The sequence below is a fragment of the Vipera berus genome (assembly GCF_964194415.1).
Source record: "Vipera berus genome assembly, chromosome: 1".
NCBI classification, from domain to species: domain Eukaryota; kingdom Metazoa; phylum Chordata; class Lepidosauria; order Squamata; family Viperidae; genus Vipera; species Vipera berus.
Genome location: NC_138202.1, coordinates 132,497,301 through 132,516,111, shown reverse-complemented (window position 1 = coordinate 132,516,111; position 18,811 = coordinate 132,497,301). Strand labels below are relative to the sequence as shown.

The 18,811-nt window shown below is 36.9% G+C and overlaps 1 protein-coding gene across 4 annotated transcripts in view; it reads right to left on the bottom strand.

Annotated features, from left to right (window-relative positions):
* Positions 1-18,811, bottom strand: part of KALRN (kalirin RhoGEF kinase) — a gene marked incomplete at its 5' end in the record, with an annotated part of 564,822 nt that overhangs the window by 114,754 nt on the left and 431,257 nt on the right. For all 4 annotated transcript variants that reach the window (XM_081316371.1, XM_081316370.1, XM_081316372.1 and 1 more), the window contains 5 exons: positions 11,351-11,453; positions 12,551-12,693; positions 13,792-13,893; positions 14,180-14,370; positions 15,074-15,185. In XM_081316371.1, coding sequence (XP_081172497.1) covers positions 11,351-11,453; positions 12,551-12,693; positions 13,792-13,893; positions 14,180-14,370; positions 15,074-15,185 — 651 coding nt within the window. The remainder of the gene's footprint in view (positions 1-11,350; positions 11,454-12,550; positions 12,694-13,791; positions 13,894-14,179; positions 14,371-15,073; positions 15,186-18,811) is intronic.

The following is an 18,811-nucleotide window of genomic DNA, read 5'->3' as shown; positions in this document are numbered from 1 at the left end:
ACTCTGTTAAAAGTGAATGCTTGTTTCCTTATTAAACACCAACCTTCCTGTGTTCACACATGCAAATTCATATTTTAAAATATATTGTAAGTCCCCCCTAAATAGTAGGATTTTACAGTGGGCTTACATATTAACACCTTCAGACTCAATATCAACATCACCAACACATCAACCACACATACTTTTTTAGGTGACCACCCACACATTGATGGTATCAGTAAATACTTGGCTAATCAAAAGTTTAATCACTTGTAGGAAAGAAGAATACTCATAATGAATGAGTGACCTGTCATTTTCTTTCTCTAAGGTTCTGTCACACATTCTGTCTAGATCAGAATGAGGAACCCTTTTGCTCCCATGACGCACATCAAGGAAAAACAGTGGATTGATAGCAACAATGAAAACATTCACACTTGGCAACTTGTCAAAAAGCTATTTGGCCAGGTTTTGGAATCATGTCTACCCCAACTTGTTACCCCAAAGTATATCCTTATATCCCTTGTCTCAACATAGTTGTATTCCCAATAATACACTAAACAGCATATTGATAGGCTGTCAGGAAACTAAATGCTGGAAAAACAGAAAGAAAATATAGAAGCAGAGCAGCAATGTGATAGATATTAATTTCCACATTCTTTAAATGCATTATCTTAATACATATACTCTAATACATGTTGGTACAGTGGTTAAGGCATTAGGCTAGAAATAACTTCTACTTTCACCTTAGGCAAACAACTAGCTGAGTGACTTAGGGACAATTACTCTCTCAGCTTTAGGAAAAACCCAAGAAGGCAATGATAAACCACTGCTGAGATCTTGCCAAGGTAATTGCATGGGCTTGTCCAGGTGGTTATCAGAAATCTCAAAAGGTGTGCAGGAACAAAAACACTTTGTGTATGTGTGTGTGTGTTAATGAATATTAGGGTATTTATAACACAAATTAGGTTTAAACTAGAAAGTTCCTGCTTTGCAATTAAGCCTTCATAGTATGATAACTTAAGAAGAAACAAGCAAGGAGCAACCATATGAACTAATTCTAAATTGCTTTAAATAAATAAATATGCATCTTACCCCTAACAGAAACATTAAAAAATATGCTGAAAATATTCAATATCTTAGTCATTAGATGCTGATGCCATTATTGTTTTTTACAACACAAGTTACTAGATTATCATCCAATTCTTCATGATAAGAGGGGGGGAAACCCCTTGTTTTATCATTACTGCTAACTGGAAATGTTAAATGCAGAAATGGCAATGATTCACTATAATGTTCCCAAACCTACAATATAAAGCAATGATCATATAGATATTATAGTGTAAATTATTATTTTTAGTTTTAATGCTAACATATTGTTTTTATAAGTTTCAGTTAATTTGTTGGCATTGTATTCTCATACGAATATAATATATAATTCGTATTCTCATACGAATATAATATATAAACCTTCATGAAAACTAAACAAATCAAGTAGGTTACAAGAACTTGTAAATCCTAATTTTGTTCCAGTGTATTCCTTTACCCTGATTTTTTTTTAAAAAAAAAAGACAGAGAAGGTGAGGCTAGTTTTATTACCAGTCTGAAAGTGATAATTGACCGAATGAGAATTTATTCACATTACCCTTTTAATAAGGGTCAATGATAGGAAACGTGGACATCATGATGACTTCTAGCTAGAGGACTACCTTACATATTGCTGTTTTTACCACTATGATGAGGGTTCTAATTTTGAATTACCATTGCAAAAAGGATAGTATGCTGTCTTTCAACCAGCACAAACCTAAAGCTAGCAGTAAATTATACTGTCCCCTAGTTATAATCATTAACAGCAGCATCTTTTAATATTCCTGTATAAAATGATTTGGTAAAATGTAATGATGAAAGATGAAATTCCCACTTGATATGTTAACATAATTTAAGTCTATGATATGCACTAATTCATTTTAGTAAAGTTTCCACATATGTTAATATTTCATATTTACAAAAAGCAATAGTTTGCTAGTAGCAGGTGCATAATTTCTGAAAGTTTTGCCTCCACTGCTACTCTCTTATGATGAGAAGGATAATTACCGTATGTGGATGACATGAGGAAGTACATTAACTTTTCTGTTCATTTTCTAACCACCCTGAGTCCTTTGGGAAAAGGGCGGTATATAAATTGAAACAAATATATAAACAAATAAATAGACGTGGTATGACTGAATAATATAAGAGTAGAAACACAAAATTCCTTCTTAAACCTTTCCTGTAGGAATACAAATACTACAGTAGTCTATTTCATTATCACAAATGCCCTTTCAGTTAAAAAACAAACCTCCACATACAAAGTCATAAATATAAACCAAATGCAACCCATCTTTCTGAACAGAGAGAAAATAAACAATATTCCTCTCTCCTAAATCAAACCAAGAGTTGCAATGGTGTATTTTCTGATAGAGCTTTAATAATTTAGTAGCTGACTCTGCCATGGGTAAGATTTTTATCCAATGTGAGATACAGTATGAAGAAAAGGGAAGGGGTTCAGGTCATACTCACTTTCTTGATCCATTTTGACTGCTTCAAACCGATCCATTTTAACATTCTGCTTCTTTGTTCTCAGCAGCTTCTTTGAGCTGAAGGCAAAACTGAAAGGATTTCTTTTTCTTTTCCTTTTTCCCTGCCACTCCTTCCTACTCTGATTGCTTAATGAAGTTTAATAGGTTTATTTTGTATTTCACTATCATTTCCGAAGAAATAGTTTGTACCACCACTGCAACCTCTGTGCTAGGAGTTAAGGTTTCAGAGACAGCCATTCTGTTTACAGCAAGCTCACATGTTCTATAGAATTATCATGTGATTTGCAGATGTCACAGAAGCAATTATTTGTAGAAACAAATGCTCCACAAACATAACTTTGTAGAGAGGATGGTTAAATGAAAAAATACATTTGATGAGGATATTAATTTTTAATATGGCTTTTTTTCAAGCTGCCTGAATGACAAGACATTGGGTAGCGGATGATATCTGATGAATTAAAGCATTTCGACTGTCTCCAGGCCTTTCAATATCTGCACTAAACTAATACTAAAAGAAATAGACTCTAAATAGGGCGAAGGGGGAAACACTGTGAATTCTATTATATGTATCTTTATTTTTTTTTCTTATGCTGCAATACTGTCTATCATTTATTTGGATCTAAATCTACTCCAAGTGAAAAAAAAAATTGATATCCCAGTGAACCTGCCCTTGTCTTACCAGGAAGCTTACCTGACACTTTAGATTAAATGACCTGTTGGCCAAGCCTTTATATGAATTTCTTCTGAACAAATCTTGTGGGTGGGTAAGTTGGTGTAGAAATGATTAACGAAAGAATCTGCAATAAAAGCCCTTTGAAATGCTGACTAACTGTTAAGTAAATTGGAAAAGATACTGTTTGATAAAGCCTTTAAACTTTTGCAAGTACCTTCCCACTCTATGTACAATAGCTGTTTCATTGATACAATTATTTCACAAAGGGTTTTCTCATATCGTCTTCAGAACATAAAAATCTCATTATTTCTTTGTAACAGAAAAGCATGTATTTATCCCCCAATTCACGATATATAAACAAGTGGGGAGGAGGTGTGGGGGGAGGAGGCGTGGGATCTGGTGGGGTGGAAGAGCAGCCAAAGATCTGGGGGCAACCCAAGGCTTGGGAAGGAGGTCATGGGGTACCTAGAGCAGACATGTCAAACTCATGACATCACGTGACATCGTGCAACATATCAGAGCTTTTTTGCCATTGCCAGCAACGGGGTGGGTGCGGTTTCCTGATGACATGTACAGCCCGTGGGCCGGCAGTTTGACACCCCTGACCTAGAGGGTAGGAGAGATCTTGGGAAACATGAGGCAGATCACCTGAACCAGCACTAGACCTCCCGAGGCCTCTACTACCCCTGAGGCATCCTATACCCTGCTTAATGACCCCATTGTCTTTAAGCATGGTGATCCCGTGGGTACTTTGCTTAACGATAATCTTGACTTGCAACCATTAATGGGCAGACTCCATTACGTCTGGACATCAAGGACTATCTGTACTCCTACAGGAGTCATCCAAAACATACAGTGTAAGCACTGTAACAGCTCTTTAAATCAGATTTTATTCTCAAATATATAAAGCATTATCTTCATTTGGTAAATAAATGTAGCGGGTATATATTCAGAAGTATAGAGTTGTAAAAAAATGCAAAGGCCATGAAAAAGGACAAAATGACCAGCTATAAGAACAGTGTGACCTATCAAAGTAATAATCACAATATCTTTCTGATTACAGTGCTGTAATTTAAAACCTGTAAATATAGCAGTATCATTCTAAACTTAAATGAGAAATTGTGTTTTAAACTTGCTGACAAGATCATCTGCCCTGCAGTATAAGTGTATTCACTACATGTATATTCAATATTTCTGTCCATGTAGCTTTGTTTATAATCGTTTCATTAACCCTTTTCTTTAAAGATTCAGTGATACCTGGGCAGAAGGAAGAGTTAACATAGTCATGGGGGAGCCACATTATATGGTGACTGAGATATGGACCAACGTAAGATCAGATGGTGGTTTTTATAAAAAAAATTATGGTTTATACTGCAAACATGACCATGTCTACAAAGTCTAAATCCTTTAGATCAAATCTGACTTTTTAGGAAGAAAAATTACAGTAATTATTAATGGCCTTTTCCAGATATGTAATTAATATCTCTGAAGCTTTCCTTTTCTTAGTAATCTTTTATTCTAGTGCATCATCTCCACTTTCACTCAAGAAGCTTGACGATGTTTCACTTCTCATCCAAGAAGCTTCTTCAGCTCTTCTTGGATGAGAAACGAAATGTCTTCAAAGAAAAAAAAAAGAAAGTCCAATTGCCTTGTGAAAAAGAAAAAGCATCTTTGGGAAAACTATGACCTGGTTGACTGAGAATCTCCATAGACAAGAAGCTTGACACTTTCAATCTTTTGACCAACAAATTTGCCCAAACTTATTATACTGAATTCTCTAAATTCCACATCCTGATTTTTGAATCTGGTTAGTTAATTTTTGTTAACTAATCAGACAGATATATATTTCACTGAAGAATAATATCCCTCTTCCAAGATAAATATGATTTGGAACACATTCTATAATGTTATCAAAACATGCCCAACTAATAAAATAAATGAGGTACATGTATACCTATAAGTTACAGAAAATATTTTGAGTGAATTTCTTGACAAGTATTCTTAAGATTACTTACTAAAGACTTCACCCCTTGAGAACTGATTAAACCTAAACACAATGACATCACTCTAGTCTTGTATATTAATTTCTTATTAAGCAACTGGGTAAGATAACTGCTATGCTACTGGGCTAAATAAGATTACTAATTGTTAGGGCATACTTCATCAATACAAATGGAATACCTAAATGTCTCTAATTATTATTTTCTTTGCCAGTTATATCAAGTATTGGGACATAAATGAATGTAACAGCTAAGGACTCTTGTATAAGATATTCAAGCATTTTAATTACTCATTCTATATTAATATGCAGCTTATTCTTTTATAAAATAATAAGCAAGCCAAGCATCAGTCATAAATCCTGAACAGAGATTGATTAATAATCTGCAAATCACAAGCTCATTTAAGCGAACAGCTGGATAGTTTGGAACTTATTTTATTTTATTTTATTATTTCTATCATCACATTCCAGAGCAACACCGGTAGTTTATGAGCTTAGGTTTTTCATTGTCTTGGTTTGCATTTGGTTTTTATTCAGTTTGATCCAGTGGAATGTTGAAAAATAAATTTGTTAAGGGCTCAATCATTCTGTCATCAAGACCCAAAAAAAGAAGCTGAGGAACAGAGGAAAGAAACAAACTTCAAAAGCATTGCTATCAAGGAGATAGGGGCAACAGTTTGAAAGACTCTTACTCTTCCTATAATAGAGCAGACCGCTTTTTAAGAAATTGGAAATAATTCCAGTTGTCATGATCTGCATGCTTTCCAAAATTTGTTACTTTTTAAAAAATTTAATATTAATTGCCTTAGATTATCTTTTCCAGAATCTTCCCAGGTATTGAGGTCAGGCTGATAGGTCTGTAGTTTCCTGGATCTATTTTTCCCCCTTTTTTGAAGATGGGAACTACATCAGCTCTCTTCCAGTCCTCTGGTAGTTCCCCAGTGCTCCAGGATCTTTGAAAAATATAGTTCAGTGGTTCTGAGATCACATCTGCCAGTTCCTTCAGAACCTTGGGGTGTAGTCCATCTGGTCCTGGTGATTTGAACTCATCTAGGCTGGACAGGTGCTCACTTATCATTAACTTGTGTTTCTAATCTGTTTTTCATGATACTGTTTTTGATAGGTTGGACTGTTTATTCCCTTTGTGTAAAGACAGATGCAAAAAATGAGTTAAATAGTTCTGCTTTCGCCCTGTTGCTTGTCACCTTCTTGCCACTTTCCCCCACTAATGGACCAATGATTTCCTTAGCTTTTTTCTTGTTTTTTACATGTTGAAAGAAGCTTTTTTTGTTATTTTTGACTTTGGTCGCAAGCCTTAGTTCATTCTGAGCCTTAGGTTTCCTCACTTCATCTTTGCAGGCTCGGGTTATTTGCTGATATTCTGCCTTAGTTATGTGCCCCTCTTTCTACTTTTTATACTTGTCCTTTTTATCTTTCAATTTATCAGAGAGTTCTTTATGCAGCCATGCTGGTTTCTTTTGAGAGCTGTTATTTTTCTTCTTTGTTAGTATTGTGCTAGACTGGGCTTTTATTATCTCACTTTTCAAAATTTCCTAAGCTTCTTGAGTTGTTTTCCCCTTGAAGATTCTCATCCATGGAATCCTACCCAAGCTCTCTCTAAGTTTATTGAAATTAGCTCTCTTAAATCTAAGACTCTAGTTTGACTGTGTTTGGTCTGTTTCTTTTAAATAAGTTAAATCCCTCTAGCTGTGTGTTCCATTTGTGGGTTTCATCCCACCATGTTTCTGTAATGGCAACAATATCATATCTGCCCTCATTTACCTGAATTTCTAGTTCACCCTGTTTACTGTTCCTTATAGTGCTTTCCACCCAAGCAAATCCTTTGATGATCAATGCTTTCAGGCATCATACTCAACTGAAGCACATGTGGGGAGATGGGGGCAAATCACATGAGTAGTTTTATGTGGGTAAATGGGGGGAGGGTCATAACGTGGCATTGCACATTCAGGAAGCTGCTGGTTAAACTCTGTTTAAAAGCAGATGGCTATAATCTAAATTTATATTTCTGGCTCATGCTGTGGATTATTTGCTTATATAGATAGTGAAAAAACCCAATAGCAACAGGAGAATTTATTCACAACAGGATAATTTATTCTCACTCTTGCCCATTCTAACTCTCTGCCAACTAAATGTGAAGAAATGACTTCCTGCTGCTTCAAATTAATAGTTTAACAACTGAAGTATTTTAATCTTCCTTTTTTTAAACAGACCATTATTCTATAGCTTATTCTAATGACATTTAATGGATTCCAGAAATGGATACCAATAACCCTTCTTATATAGAAATAGAGGACAAATTAATTTGATTATAGTAAGACTGAATGAATAGATAAGCTAGATTGCAATTATTCATACAGTTTGCACTTCTCTAAATTTCACAATGCAGGGACTTGATAAAATAGTATATGCTAGGAAAATATTACATTAATAATAACAATAATTTATTTGTATGCTACCTACCTCTCAACACCTCAATGACTCACAACAATCAAATAATTTATAATTAAATCAATAAAACAAAAAAAGATAAATTAAAATGTACATATTAGGGATGTTACTAGATTAGGAAAGAAAGCATTGAAAAGAGGGCCAAGTTCATATGGTTATGTGTGCTTTAACATGCACACATAAAAACATTCAGGATTTAAAATAGATAATGAAAAAGAAATAAGAAACTGTTGTAAAACTGAGACAAAGTGAAAAAGCTAACTGTAATAAAAAGCAAAAATCATCCATTCCTATTATATACATTAAAGCTTACCCTACACAGAGAGACCGGTGTAGCCTAGAATTTTATTTACAAAACTGCTTTGATGATTTTAGACTATGAAAAGTAAGCTGGAAAAAACATGGAGTTGAATAGTTTGATAATGGTAAATGGAAGTGTTAAAAGTGTTGTAGTAGTATTGTGTGGTTATGACCGATCATTATTTATTTATTTTTTTATTTTTTTATTTTAATTCCATTTCTATCCCGCCCTTCTCCGAAGACTCAGGGCGGCTTACAAGCTTAGCAGTAGCCTTCATTCTATGTATATGCCTGCTTATTAGGGCTTTCACACACACCCCAAGCGGCATTATTACAAAGTCAGCTTAATTGCCCCCAACAATCTGGGTCCTCATTTTACCTACCTCGGAAGGATGGAAGGCTGAGTCAACCTTGAGCCTGGTGGGATGCGAACCTGCAATAATTGCAGGCAGCTGGTGTTACTTAAGGAGGCATTAGCCCACTGCTCCACCAAGGCTCACTTGGATAAGATTTAAATTTATAAGTTTTCAATTGCATTCACTATTCATTACTCCTTTTTGCAGGGGAGTACCAAGGAAAGTAGCCATGTAGAGGACACTTATGGTGATGAGTATGTATCATGTTGTGCTATATGTAGGTACATGTACTGGTGCCAATGTACAATTTAAATGTCACCACAGCAGGAACATTAAGGAAATAATTGTAGTAAAAATTATATTACTGCAAAAGTGGAAACATACTAGAATAAAGAATGAAGTTGGTGAGGCAGGAACAATTTCCATGCTAATGAGAACTATTACAATGGTCAAGCTTCTAATTTGGAAAGGCAGGAGGAAAAAGTCTAGAATTTAAACCCTGGAGCACAGACTTGGATAAGATTTTTATTTTTATATGTTGCAGGGCAAATACAATGACTAGATGGCTTCATTCTTGTTCCTAATAAAGAGGCTAATCTTGCTATCCTGTGTTTGTGAGCCTTCTGCCATTAAGACAATTCCTGAATGAAGGATTAAGAACCAGGAAAGTCAAGACTTAATTGCATCAGTATGTTGCGTGGCAACTGAGATGTTGATTGAGGAAGAGCAAATGGAAAATCACAGAGGCCAAATGTACTCTTATTGGAGCATTCTGAATGAGAGAGGTTTCTCCTGTTGTGCTGAAAATGAGTATCAGCAAAGTTATAGCAATTGCTTTACTTATTGTGTCTGAAATATACACAAATCAAGAATATTCTTTGCCTATGACAATAGCATCCACAGAGGGGGTGAAATCAGGTAGAACTATGGTCTAAGCCCTGCCTCTTTTGTGTGTACATTGATATTGCATGCACATAGTAAGGTTTTAACCTTGCTTACTTGTTTTGACCTCTATGAATAATACTGGCAGTTGATTTTCTAAAACCTTGACTATTTCTTAAATGAAAGTATTGTGCAACCAACATAATTAATGAGTTCACTTATCTCTAATCATAAAAACAAAGTACATAGAAAAATGGTCTCAAAATAAGTCAAGACAAGAAGCTTTCAGATACATATGATCCATGTACTTGCTGAGCCTATTGACTACAAAGGATAATATCACTCACACTTTATTTGGGAAAGAAACCAAGTATACTGGCATATATCTATAAGGCAGATTTTACTTGTGTAATTTAGAAATACTATATAAATTAAATTACTCAATTAAGATTTATTCTTGTTACCCAGACTGATTCTCCAAATAGATAAAATGGCTTATCATTATCATCAATGCCATTTCCAAATATCTCATACATGAAATGTTTATTCAGGCAATAAAACTTTATATCACTGCTTCTTTTGAAAGAAACATCAAACCAGATATCAAATGACAATTTAATCCGAAACACATGAAATTTTAGCTGTGGAGAAAAAAACACTATAGCAAAAAATAATAGCAAAGAAATTTCTTGCCTTCTGGTTCGTCCAAACAATTTCTTCATCATTCTATGATGCAATTTAAATTTTATACTTTGGGCCCCATATTCTAAAATGTGCACCTGTTTTCATAACTGATAGTCTGTCTCCTTGAATATTAACTTCAAAAGGCTTGTAGTCCATCTGTACCCAGCTCTATTCCTAGAGCTGGGTAGCCCAAATTCTTTGTCAACCGCCCCTTACTGCCCTCCAATTTTCTCTGGAAAGCTTTGTGTCACTGGGCTTGCAGCAAATATGAACACACACACAAAATTGCACTGTGTCTTCTGAGATCTACTTTCTGAAAATGCAAATGAGGCTACCATAGCACAAATCTTCAGCATGTATAGCATTTGCAGCCCAACATTCATGCCTTTTAAACCAAACAAAGATAGCAAACATTTGGTTTTTGTTTGTTTCAGTGAAGCTGTCAGTTGCCCCTTGAACAGTTTGCTATCTTTTTTGGATTTTGGTTTTGTTGTGACTTCTCTAAAATCAAGTTGGCCCTCCTAATTTGCCCACGACATGCAGTTCATTTTCTGCAATTCTTCCTATCTTTGTTCAAAAGCAAGTACGTGCTCCATGAACAACAAAACGTGAAAGACACTTGAGCATCTTCCTGTTGTGATTCAGGGTCAGCCTGTGGGTTCGGCATTTGGGTCGGACAACTCAGAGGAGGAGGAGGGGGGTGTTGGAGAGGTTGCTGAGGGGGTTGGAGAGCTTGCTGATGAGAGCCCTCAGCCAGGCCCCTCCCACCTGGTCACGACGCAGACCCAGCTGTGTGAGCCTGACAGTGTGGATGAAGATGACCCACAGCTGGCCCTGTTCAAGGACGCCCGACGCAGGAGGCAGTCAATTAGGAGTAAACAGAGGAAGGCAATGGGGCACCTCGGAAGGAGGCAGAGAGAAGCCACGCCCTGAACTGTATAAAAGGGGAATGCGTGGGAGGGCTGGTTTGCTGAAGGCAACCGCTTGAATAGCTCCTGTTTCATGGTTCGTGTCTTGTTCTGTTTGCTTTTGTATCCATAAATTTGGCAGGCTTAGTTCCAGCCTCTTGCCTACTTGTAAAAGGGGTTGTCCCTGCCTTTTCTGCAGGGCCAGTAGCAGGCTGGTACAGAACACTTCCATTGTGAAGGTCAGCAAACATATCACACAGAATCTTCGTGGTTCTCTTAAAGGCATTATTTTAAAAACACTTGATGCATAATTGACTTTTCCAGTATGCCTATGGTTATAGAATGTGGAGTAGCCAGTCGCTTAAAAATATACTTATTATATGTGACAATTAACAAACAATCTATAGTTTATTTCTCAGCTATTGTTACTAACAATAATTCTACGAAGAAATGCCACTTCATTTTTGTTTCTCACCTATTCTTCTGTATTTTAGAGGTGTCAGATTTTCAAGAATAAATCCTACCTTGTCACTGTCTACTGTATTCTGAGAAGTCCTGGATGCAATTGAAATTGTGTCAGGCTGACTACTCCCATCTCCTTGGCTGTCAGCATCTTCTCCTCCCTCTCTACAGAGGAAAAAAACAAGAAGAAATTTCTTGAATGAATTTGAAAAGTGTTCAGGCACAATGGGAAGAAGTAGTTGTTCAGCTGATCACACATGTGTTACAACTTAGTCTGTAATTTAGAATACTGATGTCATCCCTACAGTGAGGTTAGTACATAATAACCACTTTTGCTCTTTAAAACTGACTACTCCAGGTTTATATAGTGACAGCAACATTTCTCAAAATAGCTCCATAATGAATGTGGCAAGCCAATGACCTGTTCTGCTTGGATTTCTCACTTAACCAAACCCAGCCATCTAAATTATAGTCTAGCTGTTTTGCAAAACTGATCTCAGTTCCTCAGTTCTCACATTTTCTGTGGTTTAAATGATGAGGCTATTGAACTTTGAAAAATATACAATATGAGCAAACTAATTTATTTTCCTTTTAAAATATTTCTGATAATTTGAAAGATTATGGACTATTTTCCACCCTTTATTCCAATTTCTGTTTATAGGATACTATTACAAGGAACTTCAGTACTAGAACCCTTTTGTAAAATAAAAAATAGAGGATATGAACCTTATAAAGTATGTTATCAATAATCTAATCAATGCAGATTATTAATACAATGACTACTAGGAAAAGTTAGCATCTACTCCTGTGCCATTGTTTTAACATCATTTTAATCCTACCAAAACAAAGTACATAATCTGGATCCAGATAGATGGATGGATGATGGATGGATATACAGACAGACAGACAGACACACCTGACTAAACATTACCTCACTAAACATACTTTCACCAATTACATTCCCCAAGCACTGCTCAGGAAGTCTAAGCTTGATCTACCAAGTGCAAGATGCTAACTCTTATAGAGGAAGTTTATCAATTCAACAGAATAAATACAATTTATATACAATCAATATACAGAAACATATTGGTGTAGTTCACATTTAGCACTAAGCTATGATCTGGTCTGGGTTTTTTTGTGCGTGTGGCATATCATGGAATGTGGATCTACTTATATTGTTATTCAGCATTTGAATTTGTAGTGCAAATCCAGACTTTCTGTGGCAAAACAAAATAGAACATTTACAGGACGACTAAAATTACCTCTTACTGTTGTTTCTTTGCTTTGCTGGGGTTTTAGGGAGCTGGATTGGCTCTTTCAAAGCTCCTTTTAAATGTATAATTCTTTCTTGTATCACTTCTCGAATATTTTTAATCCATTCTTGTTTAGTTTCAATACTGGTTGCCTAAACATTTCAACAGCAAAGGCAGAAGATAGAATTAAAGTATTTCTCAAGTATGGTCCTGTATTTTGCTTCTTTTCAAAAGTTGCTTTCATTCATTTACCTACACAACTGAACAGTTTTCCTGATAAGACAGCAAACTTTCATGTGCTAAAAGTACACTCCTAGTAAAAGAAAGGCAAATAAAGGTAAAATAATCTATGTATTGTATGTGGTGTATGACACAACCCAACCTAACCCAACCCAGTGTTCACACACCCATACATAATATGTATAATATGCTTAGAGAGGGGAAATTGTTGTTCTTGTATTGTTAGTTTCTCAAACAAAGCCTCTAAAACGATGGAGCTCTGTAAAATGACCCTAACCTAAAAAAAAACCAAAACCATTAACACTAAGAAAGCTGTTTGGCATATGATAGTTTTTAAAGAAATAAATGATTATAAAGAACATTTCCATCAAGTAAATTCTGCTACGAGCAGTAAAAAGTGAATAGTGTTGTTTGCTTTACACTGTGTTAAAACCGCAGATCATTTCATTCTAATCCAATGTTTAGGATTAGGATAATTTCCTTCCAAGATATATATGACTATACATTATAATGTTACATGTTTCAATGAGGTCCTTAATGAAGGCTATTCCTAATATACAGTATGTATACACTGTTATATATAGACTTTTGTGCCTGATGTATAGAATGTTATTTGCAGATTGAACAAATGCATTCTATGCTTTACCCAATGAGTTTGATCTAGTGAGTATGTGGTAACTAAAAAAGATTGACTAATGGCACTCAAATAGCATTATGTTGTATACATTAGAATCCCTGGGGTATAAAGCTCACATTGCTTATGAATGCATGGTCTGTGCGTGTGTAAGCCATGTGCATTGAGCTCACCTTCTATATCTACTATATATACTTGTCCCACAGTTTCATGCACTGCTACTCATACACTGAGTAGCAAGATCTGAAATGGATTGCTTTATAAGTTCAATTAATTGGGAAAAGGACCCAGGTTGTGATTATTGATCTGAATGTTTCTACTGAGGAAAAAAATTAAAAACCATTGGAGATAGAGGAAAATAATTTTGGAGACTTACCTTTAACACTGTTTTGTTATCTGAAGAGGGAGTCCGTCCAGACCACAAGGCAAACTTGCATGGATCTCCTTCCACATGCTCTGTTACTCCCAGTTCTGAGGTCTGTAAGGAAAAAAGAGATGGCTGAAACTGGTATTTTCATGAATTTTTGAATGATGCTCAGAGTGAGTTCACATATAATGGCAAAGTATATTTTTATACTACGTATTTAATAATAAAAACCTTTTTTAACTTTTTCATGTCTCCATAACCACTCCTACTTTAGTAAAGTACAATAAAATGAATCGATGTAAAGTATGACATGTAGAATCAAACAGATAATTTGATTTATCTTCCATTCCCAATATAATAAAGGTTCTGAAGCCCATAAAGATCCCTCCAAACATACCAGTAATTTGTTCTTGTAAACATATTTAGTATGTCCTGTAGAATCTTTTATCTCTTTGCTGAAAACTAGAGAGATTTCAAAGAGAAACAAATGTCTCTCACGACCCTTCCGGATGAGAGATTTGGGATCCCATACTTGGAATGAATCCTGAAGAATCAGTTCTCCCTGAACATCCAAATTTTCATCAAATCCTGTGATAAATACAAACAAAAATGAAAAACCCCCAAACCCTTTGTAGCATTGGTTTCAGAAACCCACACTCAGTCCATGACTAGATAGTATTGAGCTAGATGAAGGAATGGTCTGTCTCAGTGTATCAGAGGACCTATTTGGAATGTGCATCCAGATGAGACTCAAAGTTATGGTGAAGGAATAACAGCTCTTTTAGCATTTGGATATAAATCCCCACAAAAGAATTAAGAGGTCCAAAAAAACATATCATGCAATGAGGGGGAATGGAAATAGCAAATTAGTGTCCAAGGAGGATTCAGGTACTCCTTAAAACTGACAAAGTTTAACAACTAGAGATGGGTAAAGGCACACTTGGGCATTTTTAAAAGAAGGCCCTAAGAATGTTTAATGCAGTTCGTGACATGAACGTTCCTAAAGCTTTTTGCAATTGGGTGCAGGATGCTCCAACGCTAGAGGTTTTTAAGAAGAGATTGGACAACCATTTGCCTGAAATGGTACAGGGGTTCCTGCCTGAGCAGGGGTTTGGACTAGAAGACCTCCAAGGTCCCTTCCAACTCTGTTATTCTGTTACTCTTCATAGTTATTCGTTATTAAGTAGTTATCATAGTTATCAGTAAGACAGACAAAAACACATCAGCCTTATATTAACAGACTGTCCTATACATGCCCATTCTCTTCCCTGGCAGATTAATATTTACATACCTTCCAGCATGCTTACATGCATGGCATCATTGGCTTTCTTAGGAACACTGAGCATCACTTCCAAACCATCCTTGAGTTCTCCTTTTCCTTCTTCGCAGCATGTTAAAAGCTCCTGGAAAAAGTGCATAAACAAAACAAACAAACAAAACATCTGGATAAGTTTGTTTCCTTTTGATCGCAGCCAATCAAGTCATTTGCAGGATGTAAGTTAGTTTCTTAATAGTTATGGCAATTGTGAGATACTTAACTGTCTTCTTATATACTTCAGGAATTGTGACAGCCAAGAGATGGTAAGTTCTGTTATTAAAGCAACTGCAACAGTTTCACAATTAAGGGGTTATTAAGTCTGAGTGCCAAGTTGTGTGAAAAGGACTATGTAAAATAAAACTGTCTGATTCAACACCCCCATTTTATAAATTGTGTGGCAGAGTGTTGTTTCAGTAATAATAACTGGCAAGGCCTTGCCTGTTAAACTGGGCTATCAGATCACCTGGGTCACTATTCTCCTCAGATCATTTAAATACGGCAGCAACCTGCTCAAACCTAGTAAAATGTTCTAATATCTTCCTTCTCTGTTATATCTTTGGTACCACCTTCCCTCCTTACTTGTCCAATAACTGTTGAAGAGGTAATGACGTCTCTGAGCTAGATTGAGCAATCCCCTAACCCAGGGATGTCAAACTCGCCGCGTCACGTGATGTGTCGCGACGTATCGTGACTTTTTTCCCCTTGCTGGAGCTGGGGTGGGCACGCTTTCCGCATGATGCATCCGGCCTGTGGGCCGCCAGTTTGATACCCCTGCCCTAACCTTTTTTCTACATGTCTCCTTCTTACATCATTCCAACTGATCCTCCTATTCAGCTTTCATCCCAATTGGCTTATCTTCATCTTTCTTGATTAGCCAAGTCCCTTCTTCCCATTTTGGCTTCAGCATTTCTGTACTTTACTGATATTAGCTCAGTAAGCAAGATCTAACCCTTCTTCTAATTGTTTATCCTTCCTTTGTCTTAACAGGCTAAGGCAGGACATCAGCTTCCACAGAAGGAGCAGTACTCTTAGCATCAACAGGAGCAGCAGTACCCTTAAACTTTTCCATCTCTAATTGCAGAGTGTAAGCTCTGGTTTGATGTCTTCTTTCTGAGGCCAATATTGTGGACAAGGCCTGCAGGGTATGAGATGTACTAAATCTTCTACCTGTAGAGGTAGTCCTTGACGTATGACCACAATTGAGCCCCAAATTTAGAAACTGTTCCTAAGCGAGACAGTTGTTAAGTGAATTCGCCTCATTTTACGACCTTTCTTGCCACAGTTTTTCAGTGAATCATTGCAGTTGTTAAGTTAGTAACACAGCTGTTAAGTGAATCTGGCTTCCCCATTAGCTTTGCTCGTCAGAGGGACACAAAAGATGATCACATGACCCCAGGACACTCCAACCGTCACAAATATGAATCATTTGTCAAGCATCCAAATTTTGATCACGTGATCACAGGGATGCTGCAACTGTCATGTAAAAAACGGCCATAAGTCACTTTTCAGTGCCATGGCAACTTTGAACGATCACTAAACAAATGGTTGTAAGTGGAGGACTATCTTGTTTATTGCTGATATCTATGTGTCTGCGATCTAAATCTCTGTATGGTCATTGCCTATACAGCTACATGTCTTTTTTTGTGTGTTTTTAGAAATCAGTTTGTATTTTATCATTTTTAGTTTCTGTTCTGTCAAAGTTACTTTTTCCTTCCTCTTTTCAGCTTGTTTGTTCTGGGCTTGGCTTTTCTTGACCCTTTTTCCTCTCTTGAATCTTGGCTCCAGCTGATGGAAAATGGCTTGAAGACTTTTTACCTTATACCTGTCTGAGAGAAGGAAATAAACTCGTTTTTCCTCTCTAGTTTTCTCAGCTGCTCTCCTTTCTAATTGCCTCTTTCTCGGCAGGGTTACCTAACCTTTAGTTTTACTGATTTCTTTGACTCCTGGGCTTGGGCTCCATTTCTTCACCAGCTCTGTGGCCGCAGAGTTCCCAAGCATCTTGTCTTTCTCTTCTCCATTTTCCCTGCCTCCTCCCAACACTGCTGCTTGATTGGCAGCTGCGTTGTCTTGGCAATGGGGGAGGGACAAGAAGAGAATTGGAGCAAGAAGCCCCGGGGCTCATTATCTCCACAGATAGTCGATCCTTCCACATCATTGTCCCCTTTATAAATATAGGTAGTCCTCAACTTGCGGCAGATGATTTAGTGACCATTCAGTTACAATGGCACTGAAAATAGTGACTTATGACCGTTTTTCACACTTATAATGGTTACAGCATCCCCTTGGTCTAGTGATCAAAATCCAGACACTCAGCAACTGACTCATATTTGCAGTGTTCCGGGGTCATGTGATCCCCTTTTGTGACCTTCTGACAAGCAAAGCCAATGCGGAAGCCATTAACACCCATGTTACTATCTTAACAACTGCAACGATTCACTTAACAACTGTGGCAAGAAAGGTTGTAAAATGGGGCAAAATTTATTTAACAAATGAGGCACTTAGCAACAGAAATGCTAGGTCGTTAAGTCGAGGACTACAGTCTCTGAATTGAATTAATTACTGATAAAAATAGCTTTAAAATAATTTCAAAACCTATAAAATCCCTTTCTGCATAGAGAACATTTTATACTGTTGTGATTCAGGGTCAGCCTGTGGGTTCGGCAGTTGGGTCGGACGACTCAGAGGAGGAGGGGGGTGCTGAAGAGCTTGCTGAGGGGGTTGAAGATCTTGCTGATGAGAGCCCTCAACCAGGCCCCTCCCACCTGGTCACGACGGAGACCCAGCTGTGTGAGCCTGACAGCGTGGATGAAGATGACCCACAGCTGGCCCTGTTCAAGGACGCCCGACGCAGGAGGCAGTCAATCAGGAGTAAACAGAGGAAGGCAATGGGGCACCTCGGAAGGAGGCAGAGAGAAGCCACGCCCTGAACTGTATAAAAGGGGAATGCGTGGGAGGGCTGGTTTGCTGAAGGCAACCGCTTGATTAGTTCCTGTTTCATAGCTCCTGTTTCATGGTTGGTGTCTTGTTTGCTCTGTTTTATGTTAATAAATGTGGCAGGCTTAATTCCAGGGGTTGTCCCTGCCTTTTCTGCAGGGCCGGTAGCAGGCTGGTACAGAACATATACATTATATATATATATATATATATATATATATATACACACACACACACACACACACACACACACACACATTCTTCTAGAAGAACAGGAAGAGGAGGAGGAAGAAAAACAACAGCACAGAATGGAAATGAAATAAAAGGAGGAAGCAATTAAATGCAGAAATTAAAGGAATGATAAAGGGAGAATAAAAATAAAGGTGGTCTAAACAAATGATGTAACTTGACAGGTAACATAGGAAGAGAAGTGCTCATTAGGCACTACAAAAAGGATTAAATCCATTAGGGCAACAGTTCTTCCCAGGTTGCAGTTCATCTTCTAAGATGACCAGTCTTTATAGCTGGAATATTTGCATCCTTTTGCAGCTCTTGCTCATGTCTTTATATTCAATATTTCTTCTATTCCTATCAGTTAATCTAATGTGATCCTCACTCTCTTGTAATTCGGGGCTAAATATATGAGAAAAGGAATTCCAACATTTCTATTGAGTCCATATGGTGTTTGCTTGAAAAGCCTGTAGCATTTGAGTAAGAATTGGGGTCCCAAATGAATAGGTATGAAGTGTATCAGCAAATGCTCCTGTAAATACATTG